Genomic DNA, 23,373 nt, shown 5'->3' with positions numbered 1-23,373 from the left:
CAGCCAGGTCTTGTACGTGCCCCACTGCAGTTTGGGGGAAGCAAGTTAAATTATGACCCTTGCAGGAGGAGTGGGGGTTCACCCCATGCATTTAAAGCACATGACTTCCCCCAAAGAATCCTGGGATCTGTGTTTTCCGCTAAAGGTAAAGGGACCCCTGACCATTAGGTCCAGTCGTGGCCGACTCTGGGGTTGCGGTGCTCATCTCGCTTTATTGGCCAAGGGAGCTGGCGTACAGCTTCCGGGTCATGTGGCCAGCATGACTAAGCTGCTTCTGGCGAACCAGAGCAGTGCATGGAAATGCCGTTTACCTTCCCGCTGGAGCAGTACCTATTTATCTACTTGCACATGACGTGCTTTCGAACTGATAGGTTACCAGGAGCAGGGACCGAGCAACGGGAGCTCACCCCATCGCAGGGATTCGAACCGCCGACCTTCTGATCGGCAAGCCCTAGGCTCTGTGGTTTAACCCACAGCGCCACCCGTGTCTACAATTCTCGGAATCCTTAACAAAGTACGTAAAGTTCCCAGGATTCTTGGGGGGGGGGAAGCTTGGTGAGAGCACTTGTCCTGGGAGGGCTGAAAGCATCATAAGACAGTGACTTTAAACCCAGGATGATCTACAAGTCACCCATCAACAGAAGATTCTCTCTTTCTTTTGCACACAGTTTATTTATATTTCAAAATTCATTCCCTGCTTTTCTTTTCTTAAATAGTTTTCATTAAATTTTCCATTTTTATCTTCATCACAATACATTCCCTGCTTTCCTTAAGTTCATGAAGTACAGTAAAGCAAAATGACGGAAAAACACACAAACCCAGTTGGAATGACCGAAGTCTGATTTGCACAACAGGACCCAAAGCATGGACTAAACGGCTGAGCATAAAAACAGGGAGGCTGGACATTAATCCACAACTTAAGTCTGGCAGAGTCAAAAGGTTTTAGGATCTGACTTTAGCTTAAGAGTGCAAGAGTCAAGGGAACCCATCCGGGAAGAGAGTTTCACAGCCTGGAATGCCTAATAGAAAAAGCCTTTGGGTTGTATGCACTGTTGGACCTACTCAGAGTTGACTCTTTGAAATTAAGACATGATTAAAGGTAAAGGTAAAGGTACCCCTGCCCGTACGGGCCAGTCTTGACAGACTCTAGGGTTGTGCGCCCATCTCACTCAAGAGGCCGGGGGCCAGCACTGTCCGGAGACACTTCCGGGTCACGTGGCCAGCGTGACAAGCTGCATCTGGCGAGCCAGAGCCGCACACGGAAACGCTGTTTACCTTCCCGCCGGTAAGCGGTCCCTATTTATCTACTTGCACCCGGGGTGCTTTCAAACTGCTAGGTTGGCAGGCGCTGGGACCGAACAACGGGAGCGCACCCCGCCGCGGGGATTCGAACCGCCGACCTTTTGATCAGCAAGCCCTAGGCGCTGAGGCTTTTACCCACAGCGCTAACTTAGCTCTATTAATATCAACAGGTCAGCTATAAGTAAAAGTTAGCTATGGGCAACCCATCGAAATCAATAGGCATGACTAACCTTCACAACTAACAACAAGGTCTTGGTCACCACTGTTGCCTTATTCAGATCACCACACCTTTACAACACCTGTGCTGCTGACTCTCAAACTTTGGGACTTTTGAAATATATACAATAAAAATAATAATCAATTTGAGTCGTGCTACTCCAGTTGGGTCTAGTAGACCCAAAAAGCTTAAGCAATGTGGACTAAAGTCGCTTCTGGGGCCCCTCAAGGATTAGGGGCCCTGAAGCTTAAGTTTCATTTGTTTCACAGTAGATCCATCCATAGCAGGGTTTGCACCTGCCCTGTATAATACAGGATTGTCCCGTACTGCAGTGTAAAATGCTATGTCCTCTAATGATACAGTTTTGTCCTTTATTTCAGGTCTTCTCTGTCTGTCTGTCTGTCTATCTGCCAAGTTAGGGGTCCTCTCCAAACGAATGTGTTGGAAAGGGTGCGTGAAATAATAATAATAATAATAATAATAATAATAATAATTTATTTGTACCACGCCCATCTGGCTGGGCTTCCCCAGCCACTCTGGGCGACTTCCAACAATGGAAGTCATGCATAAGCTCTGGGCATGGGTCTAGCCAGGATTTTTGTTGGGGGGGGACACACCTCAGTTTGCTATGTATTTTTATTGAATTTTATTGATTTAATGGCTTGCAGCTGCCCCTCCCTGCCCCCCTTGGCTACGCTCGGGGCTCTAGGTAGCCAAGTGCAGAAAGATTTACAAATTCAGGTATTTGTGTGTGTGAGAGAGAGAGAAATTCCAGAGGGCCACCCCGTTAGGTTGCAACAGATTGCAGTTTATTTGCTTTGAAGTCACTTCTGCACCGGGTGCGGGGAGAAAACCGCTTCCCCCAACCGGTCCTGTATTTTGCCAGATCGAAGCTGGCAAGCCTCCGAGGACCTTCGCGGGGATTCCCTGCTCAGAGGTCCCGGACCAGCAGACGTCTCGTCCGCCAGGGGGTGCTGGGCGCCGCCGCCTCTCGGGCGGCGAGACGGGGCGGGTGGGGGCGCCTGGCAGCGGGCGGCTCTCAGTCGAGGGGCACTGGGCGCCGCCGCCTTTGCTCTCCGCAGTCCCCACCATGAGCCACGCCGTGCCGCCTCCCGTTTTCCTGGCGGCCGGAGAAGTGGAGAAGCATTTCCCCGCCGCCAGCCGGCTCGTCCCCGCCCTGGCCACGGCCCTGGCCAACTTCTCCAGGGGCGCCGAGGGAGGCGTCGTGCAGCCGGTGCGCACCGTGGTGCCGATCCAGAAGTACAGCGGGTGAGGATCCGGGATCGGGATGGGGATTTCCTGCTAGGTATATCCCCAGGTGATGTGGGAGGTTTGGGGGGGGGGTCGGTTTGTAGGGATGTCCCCCCGCCCGCCATGACTTATGCAATAAAGATAATGGATGGGGTTCAAGCATAGGTGCTAACTCTTTGGGTCTCTGAGTGTCCCAGCACCCACAAAATTCCCCACAAGGGGCCGGGCACCCACATATTTCGATACAGCGTGCCTGGCACCCACGACCCAGGGTATCCCCGGTCGCGGGAGCTGGCACTCCTGGATTCAAGTTACTGCTACTCAGAGTAGACCCATTGGATCTAATGGACCCCACTTATTCACGCTTATTAACTGGTCCGCTCTGAGTACAAGTTAGCTGAATGCAATCCAACTAAGTCTTACATAAGAGGAGACCCGGCGGAATTCGTTCCAAGAATTTCAGCCGCGGGTCAGCTCCCAGCACGACTAAAGTTGGTTGACGTTTGCTACGGACGTTCGTTAAGCGGACGAAATTAACCTGGAGAAACTGGGATCTTTTTGTGCCCGCAGCACTCCGTGGGCTTCCCTGGGAGTAAATCCATGGAATCTGGTTATAGGTTAGATCTAGACATACTCTGCTATGCTAAACCCACTTTACCTGGGAATGCATTCAATAAAGCTTCCTTTTGAGTTGTTGTTGTTTAGTTGTGTCTGACTCTTTGTGACCCCATGGACCTTGAGTAGACATGGTTAAAAATTGTGGTGTTAGTCATGCTTTGAGTAGATGTGATGACATCGATGGGGCAACTTAGCAATTAAAAAAGACAAACAACGAAGAAATAACTATTCTTACACACACAATTTACAAGTTTTAAACCATATATATTTAAAATTGGCACAGGTTAATGTTCAGTAAAGTAAATACAACAAAATAAGGAATCCAGACTGGCATGTACAAACCAGTTTCAGGTATAGTCATATAATTGTTGGGTTTTATTTTGCTGAATTTCATAACGTGTTCATAATAAAAGCAATTGCTGTTTTCACTGCACAGGGAAGAAAGGGAGTGAGCAGTGCTGAGTTGTGCTCTCAGCAGTTACTAACTTTAAGTTCAAGTGATTTCATGGGGTCCGCTCTAAGCACAACTAACACCTGCATCCAGTTTTGTGAATGAAAATGCATAGAATTGTGCTGTCTGTCTTGCACCCATTGCAAAGGGTCACTTTTGCTTTTTAGAAATTTTTTACCTAAAGTCATCAAAGGCTGTACTTTCCCAATTTTGTTCCCTTTTGGACCCTAGAGTCCATGAACGCACATTTGAGTGCATGCCTGCACATGCGATTCCAGCATTGGGGACTAGATGACCCATTGGGTATGTTCCAACTCTACAATTCTATGCCTCTGTGTGCTCTCTGAAGTAAGCCCTGTTGAATTCAGTGGGGCTTACTCCTAGGAAAGTGGGCATAGGATTGTAGATGGGCAGAGAATTCTTGGAAGGGGACCTGGGAAGCTTCATTAACTGCAAGCCCCAAAACAACAAAACCCTACAACACAGCTATAAAACTTTGGCACCAGTTTGGAGTGAATTGGACAAGGCTGGATTTCTTTGAACCGCAGCTTGATGTATCAATTACTCAGTTGGGGGCGTGGCACGCTACAAAACGCAGGGTTTGTGCTACAAAGCAGCTGCAAAACTTTGGCATCCGTATGGAGGGGACCCAAAATTCAAGGTTCATAATTAATGAAGCCAGCTTAGGAAGCATCCACAGCCTGCTGGCCAAGTTGGAAGATGTAGGAACATTTTTTGGGTAATCTTTCAAGGTGGTGTAATCGAGCCCTTCTCTGGGAAACTGATTTGCTTAGGATCCTGCAGATCTGTGGCTGACCCAGCTCTGCTGCACCCCCATAATGCCCATTTTTGGCAGCTTCTTGACTGCCTGTGCTTTTGACATGAATCAGGGTGTTATGGTTGCACTCTGAGTCTTTAGGGTGTCCCCAAAATCCTTGTTGTGCCCAGATGCTGCTGTCATGAATGCTCATTGTGCTGATGACACACAGGTTTCTGGTTTGATTGTACAGTTCCAAACAGTTGTTCTTTCCAAGTAGAACTCAGTCACCCAAGCACTTTGCACATAAAAATGATCTAACCAAATTGTGAGCTGTTGATAATGACAGTCAGGAGCCTTGTGGTCTGCTAGAAGAAGAGAACAGATTTATTGTGGCAACTTTTTGCATGTGTGTGGACTGGCTCCCAGGGAGTGCTGCTCTCCAAATTCACACACCCACAGCAGACCTGCCAACCTGCTTTGCTGAACCTTAAACAAATTGTTGCAAAAGCTTAGCCTGCGATTTTAGAAGACTTCTTTTGTGGGGGGAAAGAGAAAACAAGTTCCTGAATGCTTGCATCTGTGGCGATTTGCTTGAGGTTTGCCACCCTGGGTTTCTTTGGGAGGAATTCACAGAATGCTGTGTGAGATAGTAAGTCTGCAGGCTTGAGTTTGCTAGCTGATGCAACTGGCTGATGCAATCAGCCTACAATACTTTCTATGGAAGTGCTGTCAGTTGATTGGCTGTCATCGGTTTAAAAGGGAAACCTGTCCAACAGTAAGTGGGTGGTGTAGAAGAGTGTGGTCAGAGAGAGAGAGAGATAGAATGGTCTTCCTATTTGCCTTAAGGTGCAGCCAGGTAATCTGTTTGACTGTATGAACTGCTTGTGTATTACAGCCTGTAGATTATTGTATATATTTGTATATATATAGTTCACAATAAATATACTGCACTGCGCTGAAAAACCTGGAACTCTGAGCATTTCTGCTAAAGCAACACAGAGAATTCACGACAAGGCAGGGTAAAAATTCAATAAAGAAATGAACATAGAAATAATCTCCAAGGTCTTTCGCTGATACCTGCCTTGGGCTGCCTATAAAGCAGGGGTAGGAAATCTCTGGTCCTCCTTGTGCCAGGCATTGGCTTGGCAGTGTGTGTCAATGAAGGCACTGGCAGGGGAAAACTGTTACCTCCTGGAGCTGCTGGCACCATGAAAATAAGCTTCCCAGGACTCCTCCCGGAGGGGCGCCACTAAAAGCAGATGGCCACACTGGCCAGCACTTATGAAAGAGCCCTCGAACCTTGTGCCCACCCTGGTGGCTTAAGTTATTCATTATGCTTTCTTAAAAGTTTTAGATTAACTTGCTAGCTGAGTTGCTGAGGGAAGAGACCACACCTGAATGATCATTGCGCCACCTCCGTCTTCTGCTTGTAAGCTTTTTAGGGATCATGCCTGCCTACAGCGAGAAAGATGACGCTTTGACAACCAAGCTGGTGACCTTTTATGAGCACGTGACGGATCCTGCGGTTCCTTCCCATCAAGCAACAGTGCTCCTGTTTGAGCCAAGCAACGGCACTCTCAAAGCTGTAAGTCTCCCAAGGCAACAGTGAGCACAATTTGAACCACTTTAGCCCCACCAGCCTTAGGCTACCCTCAGCCAGCTGACCGCCTGCCTGCCTTTTTCCTTGCACTCATTCCAGGAGGCAGCCTCGACTGTCAGCTTTCTCCTCCTCCTCCTCCTCCCTAATCTCAGAGTTGTGCTTGCAGAACCCATCAGGTAGGAGATGGGGACAAAACTAGGGGATAGACAGGCTCTGCCTGTCTTTATCTCTGGCGCCACCTACTGTTGGACTCCTTGCCTCCCTCCCAATCAGTCCCAAAGGGCCCTAGTCACCACTGCCTGTCACATGTAGGATGGGGATGAGCATGGCCCCCACCTCTATCAATGTGTGAGGGGTATTCCCTTGGAGGAGGGATTGTTTGTCAATCCAATCTGGGAATTGTAGCTCTCTGCAGGGAACAGGGATCTCCTAATGCCTCTCAGCTTAACAAGCCACACTTCCCAGGATCCTTTGGGAGGAAGCCATGATTGTTTAAAGTGGCATGATACAACTTTAAGGTGTTGGGTGGATGGGCCTTGTCTGCCTGAGGAAAAGCATTTTGTATTTAACTTCCATCTTGCCGTTTTTCTTTTCGTTCTGTTTGATGTTCTCCTTTGGAAAGGTCATGGATGGTAGCGTCATAACAGCCAAACGGACAGCGGCTGTTTCTGCAATAGCCACCAAGGTGGGTGCTTTTTATTAAGTGGGACGAAGAAAGGGACTGTGGTTTGGGGAATACGGCAGCACTGTCTTTAGCAAAAATCCACACAGCGCCCCCAAATTTAGTTTAGCCCCCAAATTAACTTTTATTTTGCTTATGTCAGACACCACGCTTACTCCTTATTTCTTGTTTACGAAAGAAGGGAGGAGAAAAAAACAAACTTTTTGATTTGCTCATTTATATACAAGTATTTATATACAAGTATTGTTTAGGCACCTAACATAATATTTTTATGTAAGAGTTGATTTCAAGAGTTAATGTCAAGAGCCATTGTTGAGTCTGACAAGCGCTGCCGTTGTGAATGACAAGCGCTGCCGCTGACACGGCGCATCTTTGATAAATGAGCGCACAAAGTCGAAAGTCCTTTAGTGAAACAGTAGGTATGCATTTCGGTAATACCTAGGTATATATGTATTTTGTTTTTCCAGCTTGATCAAAATTATTTATTATTTCATAACAGGTAGATAGTTAAGAGCTTAGGTGGGTTCAGCAGTGGACAACTGGCACCTCCCAGAATTCAGCACCCGGGTGTCTCACACCCCTTGCACCCCCGGGTAAAGACGGCCCTGGAAAATGGCATGATGGGCCAAATTGGAAACACCCCCCCCCCCAGCAGGCCAGGATTGACCAGCAGACTGGGTGTTCCCTACCCGATAGAAGGCCATGGACTTTAGGGTTGGCAAAAGTTGTTTATATGAAAGGTGCCATATGAACAAGTTTTTTACCTTCCCCTGTTGGATATATTTTCAGTACTTAATGCCGGTGGATTCTGAAGTGCTGTGTATCCTAGGAGCTGGTGTTCAAGCCTACAGCCACTATGAGATTTTCACAGAGATGTTCTCGTTTAAGGAGGTAGGAAGTTCAATTAAACCAACTGATTTTTATTTATTTCTAAACAAATTTACCACTCAACAATAGCCTCTGCCTTAGGCATTTCTAGCACATACAGAGTACCTGTTGGTTTGTCAGGCACCTTTTGGTCCCTCCCCCCTTAATCGCTTAATCAGGGGTGGGCATACTTCAAGATTGTGGGATCTGCTTTGTTTCTTAAAGGTAAAGGGACCCCTGACCATTAGGTCCAGTTGTGGCCGACTCTGGGGTTGCGGCGCTAATCTTGATTTATTGGCCGAGGGAGCCAGCATACAGCTTCCGGGTCATGTGGCCAGTATGACTAAGCCGTTTCTGGCGAACCAGAGCAGCGCACGGAAACGCCGTTTACCTTCCCGCTGGAGCAGTACCTATTTATCTACTTGCACTTTGATGTGCTTTTGAACTGCTAGGTTGGCAGGAGCAGGGACCGAGCAACGGGCGCTCACCCTGTGGTGGGGATTCGAACCGCCGACCTTCTGATCGGCAAGTCCTAGGCTCTGTGGTTTAACCCACAGCGCTACCCACATCCCACTTTGTTTCTTAGGACCCTGAAATTCACCAGCTGGAGGCAAGTGTAAATCATGGCATAGAGTTAAGGAAGAAGATATCTCTGAGGGCATCTCAGCCTCTCAGGGATTTGTTCCTCCCGCCCCCAGTTTTGCAAAGAAAGAATAAGACATTTTAGCAGAGGTTGCAGCATTGATAAAATCAAACCAATTATCAAGGGTTCTTAGGTATACTACAATATTGTATAAGTTTCTCTTTCAACAGTCTAGCTTACAGAGTTAATTACTATTTTCTTCTTTCATTTCTCCTCATCCTGCGGAGAAAATCAGATAGAGAACAAAGTCAGCATCAGCATTACAGGGATCAAAAAAGAAACCGTTGCCAGCAAATTGACTTCCATGATTTCCATGTTTTTCAAAGCTGCTGAAGATGTAGCCTGGGGATTTGTTTTCCGTTCCAGAAATGAACTCTCTGTTGTTTTTGATGGGATCAGGGATCCTGTGCCAGATTAGTGCCTGGTGGGGGTGGCAAGGCCTGGCCTGGTGCTACAAGGGAGGAGAGAGTAAGGAAAGGTTGGGATTACTTTGTAGATATTCTGGCCTGGCTTCCTTAGAGTGCGTGCACAGATTGTTGACTCCTGCTTATCTCCTTGACTGGCCAGGCCCACTTGAGATTACAGCAATTACAAGAATACCATTCAACTGCAGAGGCAATAATAAAATTCAGCTGTGGAGGCAAGAGACCACCCACCTTTCTTTTCACTTCTTAGAACAAAAAAATAGACCTCTAAGAAGCCTTGGGTTGGCTGGTTTGAAGTCTGAGTGGACATATGAGGCCATCTTCAAACATCTCAAGGGCTGGCACATGGAAGATGGAGCAAGCTTGTTTTCTGCTGCTCCAGAGGTTAGGATCTGAACATATGGAGTCAAGTGACAAGAAAGGAGAGTCTAACTAAATATTAGGAAAAACTCATTGACAGTAAGAGCTGTTTGATAGTGGAAAGGACTACAGTCGTACCTTGGAAGCTGAACGGAATCCGTTCCGGAAGTCCATTCAACTTCCAAAACGTTTGGAAACCAAGGTGCAGCTTCTGATTAGCTGCAGGAAGTTCCTGCAGCCAATCAGAAGCTGTGGAAGCCACAGCGGATGTTCGGGTTCCGAAAGAACGTTTGCAAACCAGAACACTCACTTCCAGGTTTGTGACGTTCGGGAGCCAAAACGTTTGACCAGTGGCTTAGCGTGGGGGGTGCAGGGGGGGCCGGCCGCACCAGGTGCAACATCTGGGGGGGGGGCGCTCGCACTCGCAGCTCTCTGCCCCTACCTGGCTCACTCACTCTCTCACACTGCAGTGCTGGCTGTGCAAATCCGATCCGAGCCGCCGGGTCGCCGCCCACTGTGGAGGGGGGGTGCCAGGCATGCGCTGCGGAGAGAGAGCGAGGGACTGGGGGAGGGACAGTGCAGCGGGGGGCGCAAATTACTTGCCTTGCCCCGGGTGCTGACAACCCACGCAACGCCACTGCGTTTGACTCCCAAGGCATTCGTCAACCGAGGTAAGACTGTACCTGGGCAGGTGGTGGACTCTCCTTCATTGGAGGTTTTCAAACAGGGGTTGGATGGCCATCTGCATGATTCCTCCACTGCAAGGGATTGGACTAGATGACCCTTGGGGTACCTTCCAGTTTCCTTCCAGATCTATGATTCTATGATCCTAGGGATATAAAATACCCTGTTATAACACCTGAAGCCACTGTCCATCTTCTGATTGTATGTTGCTGCTGCTTTTGCCTGGTCCTGGACCTCGCTGCCATTGCATGGGGCCAAGCATGGCCGAGGAATGCATTAGGGACTGGCAAATTAATTTTATGCATTTTCTCGTGTTTGCACTCTCCTGGAAAAGTGTCCACAGGTCCCCTGTCCACATTGTAGGACTTCCTTGAGGCCAAGATTTTATGTAGTTCCCGAGAGGGTCAAAGACCAGCCGCTCCATTTCCCTTGTAGGTGAAGATCTGGAATCGGACCAAGGAGAAGGCAGAGAAGTTTGCGCGCTCGGTTCATGGGCCAGTCCAAGTCTGCTCTTCTGCTCAGGAGGCTGTCACCGGGGCGGATGTGATCGTAACAGTCACGATGGCAACAAAGCCAATTTTGCACGGAGAATGGGTGAAGCCCGGGGCCCATATCAACGGTAATGTATGCTATGTGTATGGATTTCTCCCTCTCTGGATACTTAAAGGGGTGGTTGACTTTGTTGGAACCAGGGAGCGTGATGTGGTCCAAATACTAGGGGGGATGGGACCTGTTTTCTGGTGTTCCAAAACAGCTCCTTAAAGTGACAAGGGAGGGTTTTTTGGCTAAACGTTAGGAAGATCTTCCAAATAATTTGGGCTGTTCAACACAGAAGCAGGTTCCTTTGGAAGTGATGGACTCTTCTTTACTGAAGGATTTAAAGCAAGGGGTCAGGATCCTTGATTCCCCCTACCTGACCAACATCTCAGCTGGGCAAAGCCACTCACTTGTCCATCTCCTGATGTCACCATGATGGAGGAGGGGGAAATTGATGGCTGTTGGCCATGATGGCTGTACTCTGCCTCCATGGTCAGAAGTAGCAATGCTTTTGCATACCATTTGCTGGCAACCACAGGAAGGGGAGAGCGCTGTGGCTTCAGGTCCTGCTTGGGGACTTTCCCTCAGGCATCTGATTGGCCACCGTGAGACCAGGAGGCTGGACTAGATGGGCCATCAACCTGATCCACCAGACTCTTAGGTACATATGCTCTTATCAGCTGGTCGGCGGTGACAACAAGCCTTTCTTCCCAAGAAACAGTCGGAAGCAGTAGCATAAGTGGAGTAGTGAGACTGTTGTCCTAACCTTGAGCAGAAGGATCTAGGTGTGGTGCAAGATTGGCCGTCAACATTCAACAAAAGTGTTAGCACTGCTCCCAGAAATAGGCTTAGTTGGAAAAGGAAAAAAGAAAAGCACCTTGCTTTAATAAACTTTAGCTAAAGCATCTTGCAAAGGATTAGCTAATCCAGATTAACTGGTTTTAAAGAGGTGCTAATCTGTTTACAATATTGATGCGAGGCACACTAACATTGTACTGCAGTCTGTTAATATTGGTAGGATTCGCTTCTACACAATGTAGAAAACATAAAAACATTCCTGAGGCTCACCTGTATTCCATATTCACTAATTACTCAGTACAGAATTTCATGATAGACACACCAATTTGAATATAATATTGGGGGGCCCTAGGTAGGAACCACCCCGCCCTGCCCTGTCAATCACAAGACACAGCGTGCACATCCCATTTGAACAGCAATGCCTATTAACTTTTGAGGGGCAGCCCCCTCAAATATATGTATTTTTTGGGGGGAAGGAACCTCGGCCTCTAAGAGTTGCCGCCTCCTTCCATTGTGAGCTCTCTGAGTGGGGACCGATCACATCTCTTTTCAGAGTTTGGCTCTGTTCACTGATGAATACCTTCACAACAGATGAAGAACCTGCCGGTTCTTTCTTGGAAAATTTCTTTGAACTCTGGTTTATTCTCATTTTACTTCCTGAAGTGGCCTCCCAGGGTTAAAAGGTCCCTGCAGATAATAATAATAATAATAATAATAATAATAATAATAATAATAATAATATTTTATTTATATCCCGCCCTCCCCAGCCAAGGTCGGGCTCAGAGCGGCTTACAAGCAATAATAAAAACAAGATGAATGATTACAACTTAAAAACAAAAGTAAAATACAACATTAAAATAATGGAACATTAAAATATTAAAATGTAGCCTCATCGCAGGAGGAGAAGGAAAAGAAAAAAGAAAGAGAGGGAGGGAGGGAGGGAATCAAATTGGCTCCAAGCCAAAGGCCAGGCGGAACAACTCAGGCCCTGCGGAAAGAAATCAGATCCTGCAGGGCCCTGGTCTCATGAGGCAGAGCGTTCCACCAGGAAGATGTCTCCCTTCTTTACATTAGACCCATTGAGATTAATGTACCTCAGTTAATTGTGTGCGTTAATTTCTTCTCTGAGTAGAATCTAGTTGCATCTTATTTCCCACTCCACTTCTGCCCTGCGTTGTCTGCAAAGGACATAGAAAGGGATTCATGGAAGCGAATGGGAGGTGCAATTCGAGATGTCATCCCTGTCTGACCGATTTCCACTCAGCCCTTCATAATCAATGCTTTGTGTGATGGATTCTTCATATTGTGTAGAGGCACACCACAAAGGGTCAGGGGACAATTGGTGTCCTCATTCACCACCGCAACACATAAACAAAGCGCTGCTTCTCCTTTCGTCACCACACTTCTCGGGGAACTCATTCCTAATGGTTGAGCAGGTTTTCAGAAAAATATGTGAGTCTTTCTCTGTTTGTCTAGCCACTTTCTGTCACATTTTTTATATCCTCTTAAAAGAAGGCTGATGGTGGCTCATTCTCCTTAATTATAGGTTTTGGATGAAAACAAAAAACAACAGCCCTACAGCAAAATCTCTCCTAAAATTTCAAGTGATGCAATCAAATATTGTCACATGTGTCAGGGCTTTCAACTAGATGATGGGTTGAAAGTGCACCACATTGTTACATTAAAACAAAACAAAAAACTTTGCCAAATAGCTAAGCCTGCCCTGATCCAGTAGTGTATGATTCTATCGCCTCTTGTGAGGATTCTGACTAACATCATGCCAGTTGTCTGAAGGAAGAACTGTATGACAGGATCTTATCTGAGGGGAAAGAGTGCTTCTGGGGAAGGACTGCTCCTTATTTATTTTATTTTTTATTTTTGCTGCGAGCTGATGGGAGCTCTTTTTATTGGAATTAAAAAGGTAAAGGTAAAGGTACCCCTGCCCGTTCGGGCCAGTCTTGCCAGACTCTAGGGTTGTGCGCTCATCTCACTCTATAGGCCGGGAGCCAGTGCTGTCCGCAGACACTTCCGGGTCAGCGCAGCACACAGAATGCCATTTACCTTCCCGCTAGTAAGCGGTCCCTATTTATCTACTTGCACCCGGGGGTGCTTTCGAACTGCTAGGTTGGCAGGCGCTGGGACCGAACGACGGGAGCGCACCCCGCCGGGGGGATTCGAACTGCCGACCATACGATCGGCAAGTCCTAGGCGCTGAGGTTTTACCCACAGTGCCACCCGCGTCCCATTATTGGAATTAATTTTGGTCAATTTCATTTACGACTCATTAGCAACAAGACACCCTGAAGCAGTTCGCAAATATATGTAAAATATATGTAAAACAGTTACATGCTCTTTATTGAGGGCAAGACAGCCAGAACCACCAGTGGCATCAGCTGTAAGTTGAAGAACTGTTAAGCAGAAGAATGTGCGAATTTGCTCCCCCCCCCCCCATTTCCCCATTTCCCTTTAGAGCTATGTCTTCATAAGGCACCCTGGAAGCCTCATTAGCTGAATGGGTGGGATCTAAATGCTAGGGGTATTCTTACTGCAGAAGTGTGCCCCTCCACACGGCATACGGCTCAAAATCTGTGGGTCTGGGATTGCACATGAGAAGTCTGGCTTCCTCGTTGTGAGGAGAAGACTTGGGGCTGGGAGATCTTGTGCTACCAAGTAGACCCTGCCTCCATTTTGGTATGCTTGCCACTTCCGCTCTTGGGCGAACTTGAAGTGGCTGGAGCTGGGGAGCATAGAATTATAGAGTTGAAAGAGACCAGGTGAACATGAAATTTATTACCCCCCGAGACCAGCTTGAGAAACACAAATGGAACTACAATCCCATTAGGAAAACAAACATTTAAAACAATATACAACAATAGATTTTAAGTTTAAAAGTATCATAGGCATATAAACACATAAAAACTTTAAAATAAATGACCCAAAGTCGCCCGTGGGTCTGAGTTTGGGACTTTTCTTAACAAACTAGATTGAATCGGGGGATGGTCTGTGCCTACAGATCTGTGTGCGGAATCTGGCGAAAATCTGGGTCGTCTTGTGGTATTTGCCTAACAGGAGAAGATCAAATTTTTGCTTTACCGGGAGGTCAGTAAGCCTCACCAACAGGGGGTCAATGGTTTCTCTACGTGCCTCGTCGTAAAAGGGACATCTAAAAAATATGTGTTCAGGGCTTCCTATATCCCCCAAAGGACAGGTGCAAATTCTCTGGTCATATGGGACTTTTTTAAAGGATCCTTCCAAGGGCAGAGCTGAGCTTCTGGCAAGTGTAAAAGCCCTTCTTGCATTTTTGGATACAAGAAAAAAGAGATATGCTGCTGGTGCAGCTACATATCTCTTGATTTCTACAATTTTGTAGTCGGGCACCTTAAGCAGTCCTGTTGTCTCTTGGTTGGAAGAGACCATAAGGCTCATCGAGTCCAACCCTCTGCAATGCAGGAAAGTTTTGACCATGACTCTGAGATTAAGAGTCTCAGGCTTTACCAACTGAGCTATCCCAGCTTAGGATGGATGAAGCCAGTCTGAGTGAACTGGTTCCATCTTCGCGGGCAGGATTTTATGTGGGAAGTGGTCTCGGTGGTGGAGACAGTCTGGGTTCATAGATTTCACTGAGAATTGTAGGTGAACCTGGGACAAATTTTTTTTGTTCTTTTTTTCATATAAATTTTTTATTCAATTTTCAAATAAAAAAATTAATACAAATCATACATCTTTTTTACATCCAATCTCTTTTTTTTTTACTTCCCTCAACTTGACTGATACTCCTTCCCTTCTTAATTTCTTACACATTTCTAAAACCTCACCCATTATTTGTAAATTAAATCTTGTTTCACTCATATTCTAGCATTTCTTTTTACAGAGCTTCATTAAAGCTTACAAGCGTTATTTGTTTTTCACTTAAGTTATGCATATACTCTGTAAACTTTTCCCAATCTTCTGTGAATCTCTGATCTCGTCGATTTCGAATCCTTCCTGTCAGTCTATCAAGTTCTGCAAAGTCCTTCATCTTCATTCTCCATTCTTTCAATGTTGGTAACTCCTCATTCTTCCATTTCTGAGCCATTAAGAACCTGGGACAAAATTAAGGGTTTCTGGCATATGTATATGAAGAGTTAAATAAAATATTTAAACAAACCTTTGTAAAAAAAAGAAGGAAGAAGCTTTTTTATTGGGTATACTAGATTCAGATATCGTTAGGAAAAGCAAGAAAATAATTCCTTTATGCAACAGTGGCAGCGAGAACCCTAATTGTAAAAAATTGGAAAAATGAGACAGCACCAACAAAAAAAGAATGGCAAGAAAAGTTATTTGACTACATTGAGTTGGTTAGAATGACAGATGCAATCAGGGGTCAGTCTAAACAAAAATTTCAAAAAGAATGGGGAAAATACAGAGATTATCTTAAAAAGCAGTGCCTTCAAATTAATACCTGGACTTGTTTTGATTAAGTTTTGCAAAATAAATTATGGTATAAAAGCTTAAAATAGAAAGAAAAAGGGGGGGGGACGAAGTGCGAAGGAAACAGTTTACTAAATATAAAAGCAGACCCGCATTGAGGATGAAGGAAGTCAACTAGAAGAAAAGAAGAACTGAAATATGGTTACATATTCATTATTTTTTTTTGTATTGGTTTTGTATTTTTAAGTTTTCTTTTTTTAGTGTTATGTGTGTTTGTGTTGCAAAATAAAATAAATGTGAAATGGAAAAAAAGAGAATCGTAGGTGTGTGAGGAGAATAGGGATCTCCTACTGACCCTTAATAAACTACAAGACCCAGGGTTCTTTGGGGGAAGCCATCTCTGTTTAAAGTGGTATGATACTGCTTTCAGCATATGGCGTAGATGTGGCTACTGTAAATGATACAAGAGCATGAATGAAGCCCATGGTTCAGCCTGGAGTCATTCAGCACCCTTTGCGTGTTAAGCATTAATATTGCTCCTACTCTGCAAGAGTCATTCAAAGGCAATTGTCAATTGGGAACAAATTGTACCCATAAGGTTGGGGTGATTGTCTTAACCCTTTTCATCTTGGGAGATAAGTCTCCAATTTGTTTGATTCTGACTTTTAGCCGTTGGAGCAAGCAGGCCTGACTGGCGGGAGCTGGACGACGATGCGATGAGGAACTCTGTGTTGTACGTCGATTCGAGAGAGGCTGCTATCCGTGAATCGGGAGATGTCATTTTATCGGGGGTAAGCAAGCAGGGGCGGGGGGTGGAGAATTGTGTGTCTCCTTCTTTTACCAATGCACTTTGAGTGACACCTTTGCCCAAGGTAGCCACAAGTACTTTTGGAGATTTCTGGGGGGATGACCCCAAGTTTGAGGGGAAATTTTGGCAAAGGACCCTCTGAAGGACTCCTATATTTTGTGGGGCGCTGGCAACAGGTTTACCTCACCGTTCCATCAAATTAAATTTCCCACAATCCCCCTGTGTAGCATTGTTACTTCCACTGGAGCTGCCATTTTAATTTCCCACAACCCCCAGGAGTGACTCTACACCAGGGGGATTGTGGGGAAGTTAAAATGGTGGTTTACACAGACTGAGCTATTCAGGGCAGATGTCTGGACCCTCAGTCTCTGCTAGCTACCTGAGGGTGCCAAGTGCTGGTGCCAGGCCTGGTTTTCTGTGGGGACTGAAATCTTAAGAACCCTTAGGAACTTGTAACTGTGTTTAAAGGCAGGGCCAGAGCTCAGCGTGGGGAGAACCCGAAACTCTTCCCCCACCCCACCCCACAGGATTTCCTGCAAAATCTCAGCTCCCCCGAAGTCTTTCGATACCTTCCACTTGTGGTGCTGTTTTGGCTTTGAAAGCCATGCTTAGCCTGAACCTCAGAAAAAGGTGGCACCAGAGGTTGACAAAAGCTCTGTGTTTGTTTTGCAGGCAGAGATTTTTGCAGAGCTGGGTGAGGTGGTGCTGGGAACAAAACCACCTTTGCGTGAGAAAACCACAGTGTTCAAGTCCCTGGGTAAGAATGGCCCCTTGCTGTGCATGAATAAGAGTGCAAGACAACGCTTTATTATTTACCCCCCCCCCCCCTTGCGTGAGAATGCTGGCGATTATCTTCAAACTGACAACGGATTCCCCCCATTTAACAAAGGCAGACGTGCCTCTTTCCCTCCTCGAAGACACAAGACACAAGCGATTAGAATCAACAGGGAAGTGAAGATGAATGAATGTATTGTTAGGCTCAGAGAGGTTAGGCTGGCCTCAACTAGAGCCAGGGCTTTCTCGGCTGTGGCTCCAATCTGGTGGAACGCTCTGTCACAAGAGACTAGGGCCCTGCGGGACCTGACATCTTTCCACAGGGCCTGTAAGACAGAGCTGTTCCACCAGGCCTTTGGTCAGGGCGCAGCCTGACCCCCTCCTCTGGCAATCTGCACAGAATCTTGCTTAATGGTTGCCATCAAATTGATTTTAATTAATTTTTATAATGAAAGGTTTTTAGAATGTTGGATTATTTTGATTGTTGTTAGCCTCCCTGAGCCCAGCTTTGGCTGGGGAGGGCAGGGTATAAATAATTTTTTTTATATTATTATTATTATTATTTGTACACTACTTGAGCTCTATTTCCCGCCCCCCAAGACTTAAGAACTTAACAAGAGTCCTGCTGTATCAGGCCAATAGACCATCAAGTCCAGCATCCTGTTCCCACAGAGGCCAAGCAGATTCCTCTGGGAAGCCCTAGAGCAGGGCATGATCGCCGCAGCGCTCTCCCCATTTGCAATTCCCAGCAACAGAAGCATACAGTCTCCAACAGTGAAGGCAGAACATGGCCATCATGGCTAGTAGCCGGTAGCCCTGTCTTCCGGGCAAGCTGTCACATTAAGCATTTATCCATTCCTTTGCCTCATTTAAAAAATAAATAAAAGTGCAAAACCTTTCCAGCAACTGGGTGGGAGGTTTCTTGTGACATCAAGCTGAGCATCAGCCAATCGGCACCAGGCACAACTTGAATAATAACAATTGGAAGGGACCATGAGGATCATCTAGTCCAGGGTTTCCCAAAGTTGGGTGTTCAGCTGTTTTGGGACTACAACTCCCATCATCCATAGCTAGCAGGACCAGTGGTCATGGATGATGGGAGTTGTAGTCCACAAACAGCTGGAGACCCAAGTTAGGGAAACCCTGATCTATTCCAACCCCCTGCAATGCAGGAATGTTTTTTCCAATGTCGGGCTCGAACCCACTACCCTGAGATTAAGAGACTCGTGCTCTACCTACTGAGCTGTCCACTTTCTGTTGTCTTTTGGAACTCTGCAGGGCCAGCTTTAGAGCTGTGACCCAAAGAGGAAGTAGTTACCTTTGAAGTGAGTTCTTTAAATGAATGAAAGTACCGTATTTTTCGCTCTATTGGACGCAGTTTTTCCCCTCCAAAAATTGAGGGGAAATGTGTGTGCGTCCTATGGAGCGAATGGAGGCTTGTGCCATAGCCACGCGCAACCCCTCTGGCAGGGAGAGGCTGCACGCGGCTATGGCTTCTTTAGCCCTGCGCAGCCTCTCCCAGCAGGGAGGGATTGCGCGGGGCTAAAGAGGAAGCCAAAACAGCGAGCGGGATCCTTCCCGCTGGCTGCCTTGGCTTGTGCCATAGCCCCGCACAATCCCTCCGGAAGAGAGAGGTTGTGCAGCCTGTACGGTGCTCTTTGGGGCTGGGGGGGGGGGAAATAAGATTTTTTTTCTTGATTCCTCCCACCCTAAAAACTAGGTGCGCCCTATGGTCCGGTGTGCCCCATGGAGCGAAAAATACAGTACTTCTGGAACAGCCTCGGTGCTAAATAATAGTTGTGTGTGTGCCTTTCCTCCCTGAGAACAGCTGGCAGTCTAGATGGACTTTGTGCCTGTAGGGTGTGTAGCTGGCAATCCTTTGATCAGTGAGCAGGGCCATGCTGCCTTTATTCTTGCTCCATGGAGGGCAACTTCCTGAAAATGGGACATGGGTTGGTTGCAATTGTTGGTCAGCAGGCCAATTACTTAGGTGAGGGTCTTGTCATCTTTTTTGCCACCCTGGAGTAATTGAGGCTGCTTACACACTGTACACTTAAAGCAGCATTTCCCAAACTTGGTTCTCCAGCTGTTGTTGGACTACAACTCCCATCATCCCTAGTGTTATGTAGTGAGTTGAATAGGATCCAAAAGGCAGCAGTCTGATTGGTCCTAGAACAATAGGATTCAGAATGCAGCAGTCTAATAATAATAATAATAATAATAATAAGTATTTATATCCTGCCCTCCCCAGCCGAAGCTGGGCTCAGGGCAGCTAACAACACCAAAATAGTGCAACATGATAAAAACATTATAAAAATTAATTAAAATCAAAATTGATGGCAACCATAAACTAAAGTTTTGTAAAGATTGCCAAAGGAGGGAGTCAGGCTGCGTCCTGGTGGAACAACTCTGTCTTGCAGGCCCTGCGGAAAGATGTCAACTCCTGCAGGGCCCTTGTCTCTTGTGACAGAGCGTTCCACTAGGTTGGAGCCGCAGCCGAAAAAGCCCTGGCTCTAGTTGAGGCCAGCCTAACCTCTTTGTGGCCTGGGACCTTCAAGATGTTTTTATTTGAAGACCGTAAGTTCCTCTGTGGGGCATACCAGGAGAGGAGGTCCCATAGGTACGAGGGTCCTAGGCCGTATAGGGCTTTGAAGGTTAAAACCAGCACCTTAAACCTGATCCTGTACTCCACCGGGAGCCAGTGCAGCTGGTATAGCACCGGTTGATTGTGATCTCGCAGCGAAGACCCCGTAAGGAGTCTCGCTGCGGCATTCTGCACCCGCTGGAGTTTCTGGGTCAGTCTCAAGGGCAGCCCCACGTAGAGCGAGTTACAATAATCCAGTCTGGAGGTGACTGTCGCGTGGGTCACAGTGGCTAGGACAGGGCGAGAGAGGTAAGGAGCCAACTGCTTAGCTTGGCGGAGATGAAAAAATGCCGCCTTTATTATAGCTGCAATCTGCGCCTCCATGGAGAGGGAGGTATCGAAGATTACACCCAAACTCTTAACGGACGGTGCTGGCACTAATTGCACCCCCACAAGAGATGGGAGTTGCCCCCTCAACCCCATATCGTCCCGTCCCAGCCAGAGGACCTCTGTCTTCGAAGGATTTAACTTCAACCGGCTCCCACGTAACCATCCAGCCACAGCTTCCAAGCATCTGATCAGTGTGTCTGGGGCCGAGTCAGGATGGCCATCCATCAACAGATAGAGTTGGGTGTCATCAGCATACTGATGGCAGCCCAGCCCAAAACTCCGGACAAGCTGGGCGAGGGGGCGCATAAAGATGTTAAAAAGCATCGGGGAGAGTATCGCACCCTGGGGCACTCCACACACCAAGGAGTGGCGGGATGACAATTCCCCCACAAGCGCAACCCTCTGTCCCCGACCAGAGAGAAACGAGCGCAGCCATTGAAGGACTGTGCCCTGGATCCCCACGTCGGCAAGGCGGTTGTCCAGGAGTTCATGATCGACCATGTCGAAGGCTGCTGACAGGTCTAGAAGAATCAGCAGCCCCAACCCGCTTCGATCCAGCTGCCTGCGGAGATCATCTGTTAGGGCGACCAGAGCCATCTCGGTCCCATGACCAGGGCGGAAGCCGGACTGGAATGGATCCAGAGCCGATGTTTCATCCAGAAACCTACCAAGCTGTTCAGCAACCGCTCTCTCAATCACCTTACCCAGGAATGGAAGATTCAAAACCGGGCGGTAATTGGAATTAAAAGCGGGCGCACCACTGCCTCCTTCAGTTCCCCTGGGAATGTCCCGATTGGTCCTAGAACAATAGGGTCCAGAATGCAGCCGTCTGATTGGTCCTAGAACAATGCAGCAGTATGACTGGTCCGCAGGAGCCACCCAATCCAGCTCCAGGTGGAAGTGAATCCGCAACCTGATTGGCCTACAGGAGAATCCCAGAATTAGCCAATCACATGCGGCCTATTGTGTAAATAATGTATATAAAGCAGATATTTTGGGGGAACTTTCATTCCTCACTACAATGAGCTGAATAAAGAGCATGAAATCCACACTCAACTCTGAGTATATTTCACCTAGCTAACAGGACCAGTGGTCAGTCCCCTCCCTCCCCAAAAACAGCTGGAGACCCAAGTTTGGGAAACCCTGATTTAAAGCACACTGCTTCCTCCAAAGAACCCTGGGAGCTACAGTTCCTAGCCCTCTTAACAAACTACAGTTCCCAGGATTCCTTGGGAGAAGTTATGTGCTTCAAATGCGCGGTGGCACTGGTGGAAGTTAGAGTCCAACATCTAAAGGGTGGCATACTGGGGAAGGCTGGTGTAGATAGTATTAGAGCCTTGAGTCTTCCAGCCGTTGCTAAACTACAACTTGCATCAGCCCCAGCAAGCATGGTCAATGGTCAGGATGGTGGGAGTTCAACATCTGGAGGATTAATGGTTCCCCACACCTGTATCAGATGGACCAATTTATGTGCAAATTTGCTTAATATGCAGACTCTTTGGGGTATTTTAGAATGCAGTAGAAGTGCAGTAGAAATGATGCCTTATGAGGAACGGCTAAGGGAGCTGGGCATGTTTAGCCTGGAGAAGAGCAGGTTAAGGGGTGATATGATAGCCATGTTCAAATATATAAAAGGATGTCACATAGAGGAGGGAGAAAGGTTGTTTTCTGCTGCTCCAGAGAAGCGGACACGGAGCAATGGATCCAAACTACAAGAAAGAAGATTCCACCTAAACATTAGGAAGAACTTCCTGACAGTAAGAGCTGTTCGACAGTGGAATTTGCTGCCAAGGAGTGTGGTGGAGTCTCCTTCTTTGGAGGTCTTTAAGCAGAGGCTTGACAACCATATGTCAGGAGTGCTCTGATGGTGTTTCCTGCTTGGCAGGGGGTTGGACTCGATGGCCCTTGTGGTCTCTTCCAACTCTATGATTCTATGACAGATTTTAAAATTCTTTTATATATCTGATCATTCTTTTCCTCCAGAAAATACTGTGGGTTTCCCCTCATCCTTGTTAACTGTGATGTCAATTGTTGTTTATTTTAGGAATGGCGATTGAAGACACAGTCCCGGCAAAAATGATATTTGATTCCTGGTCGGCTGGCAGCTAAAATGAAGATCTTCCAATAATCTAAGCACCAAAATTATATTGAGAATGAAGTAGCATTTAGGGTTGTATTCCCAGTTTTAGCAGGAGCTGTTTTTTAAAAAATAAAAACGATAACATTACAATCTTATGCCCACTTACAATGGGAGAAAATCTCATTGAATTTGGGGGTGCTTTCTTTTGAGTCAATATGCATAGGATTGCAGTATAACTTTTTATTTTTTTATAGTGTTTCTGTTGAGGACAAAGTAGTTAAAATAGAAGAATAGAATAAACCAAACTTTTGTGACATGCATAACCAATATGTTTTTCTGTCCACTTTGGTTTTGATTTACACTATTCAATTCTGTCTTGTGCTCACTGTGAGGTAAACAGGAACAGGGTTCACCCCCCCAAAAAAAATCTTTAGAAGGTTACATAATTTCTTGCTGCAACGCATTAGGTTGAAAATTACTATCAATAATAATAATAGGCTCCAACCACATTTTCGAGTCCCATTTGGCAGCTTAATTTCATACCTTTTCAAGGATGAGAAATACAGTAGTTCAAGAGGCTCATCTATGATTAAGCTTGCTGCAGTTGTAAAATTATAATTGGAATTTGTAATTCTCTCCTACCTTCCCTGCCTTTTGTTGACACTGAGTGGACCAAGGAGGATTGCAAGAAATCATAACCGTGATGTGGGTCAAATCCTTTTGAGCGCCATTTGCTTAAAAAACAGAGTAACAGAACACTACATTTTGTATTGCTTTAATACGTACTGACTTTCCCCTCTTTCCCCACTTTATGTTCTTTTTTAATTGAAGTGAGTCTGTGTTGGTTGAAAATCTCTGGTGATGGGTATCTACTGAATTTTGCTACAAGATAAAATGGTTATTTGCATTTTGATCAGAAGATAATTCATGGTGTTTAAGAAGTGGCTAGAGAGAGGTTGCTCTCACCTCAGAATACTAGAACCCAGGGTCATCCAATTAAACTAATAGGCAGGATATTCAGGACAAACAAAAAGCCCTTCTTTGCAGAACAGTTAATTTATATGTGGCATTCACTGCCACAGGTTGCAAGGATGACCTCTGGCACATATGGCTTTGAGAGGAGAGCGGACCA

At 46.5% G+C, this 23,373-nt stretch overlaps 1 protein-coding gene across 1 annotated transcript; it reads left to right on the top strand.

The window, feature by feature from the left end:
* Positions 1–2,500: 2,500 nt before the first annotated feature.
* Positions 2,501–22,564, top strand: CRYM (crystallin mu). Its single transcript, XM_083413747.1, has 8 exons — positions 2,501–2,788; positions 6,034–6,184; positions 6,822–6,884; positions 7,671–7,772; positions 10,296–10,479; positions 16,275–16,396; positions 17,086–17,170; positions 22,206–22,564. The coding sequence occupies exons 1-8, from the start codon at positions 2,610–2,612 to the stop codon at positions 22,268–22,270; spliced, it is 951 nt and encodes a 316-aa protein (XP_083269873.1). The 5' UTR covers positions 2,501–2,609; the 3' UTR covers positions 22,271–22,564.
* Positions 22,565–23,373: the final 809 nt, after the last annotated feature.

Source organism: Podarcis tiliguerta, assembly GCF_965153285.1.
Source record: "Podarcis tiliguerta genome assembly, chromosome: 14".
NCBI classification, from domain to species: domain Eukaryota; kingdom Metazoa; phylum Chordata; class Lepidosauria; order Squamata; family Lacertidae; genus Podarcis; species Podarcis tiliguerta.
This window is presented reverse-complemented; position numbering and strand designations above follow the sequence as displayed.

Coding starts and splice junctions, on each gene's coding strand:
- CRYM (XM_083413747.1), top strand. CDS start 2,610: ATGAGCCACGCCGTGCCGCCTCCCGTTTTCCTGGCGGCCGGAGAAGTG. Junction 6,185..6,821: donor GCAACGGCACTCTCAAAGCT/GTAAGTCTCCCA, acceptor TCCTTTGGAAAG/GTCATGGATGGTAGCGTCAT. Junction 17,171..22,205: donor CACAGTGTTCAAGTCCCTGG/GTAAGAATGGCC, acceptor TGTTTATTTTAG/GAATGGCGATTGAAGACACA.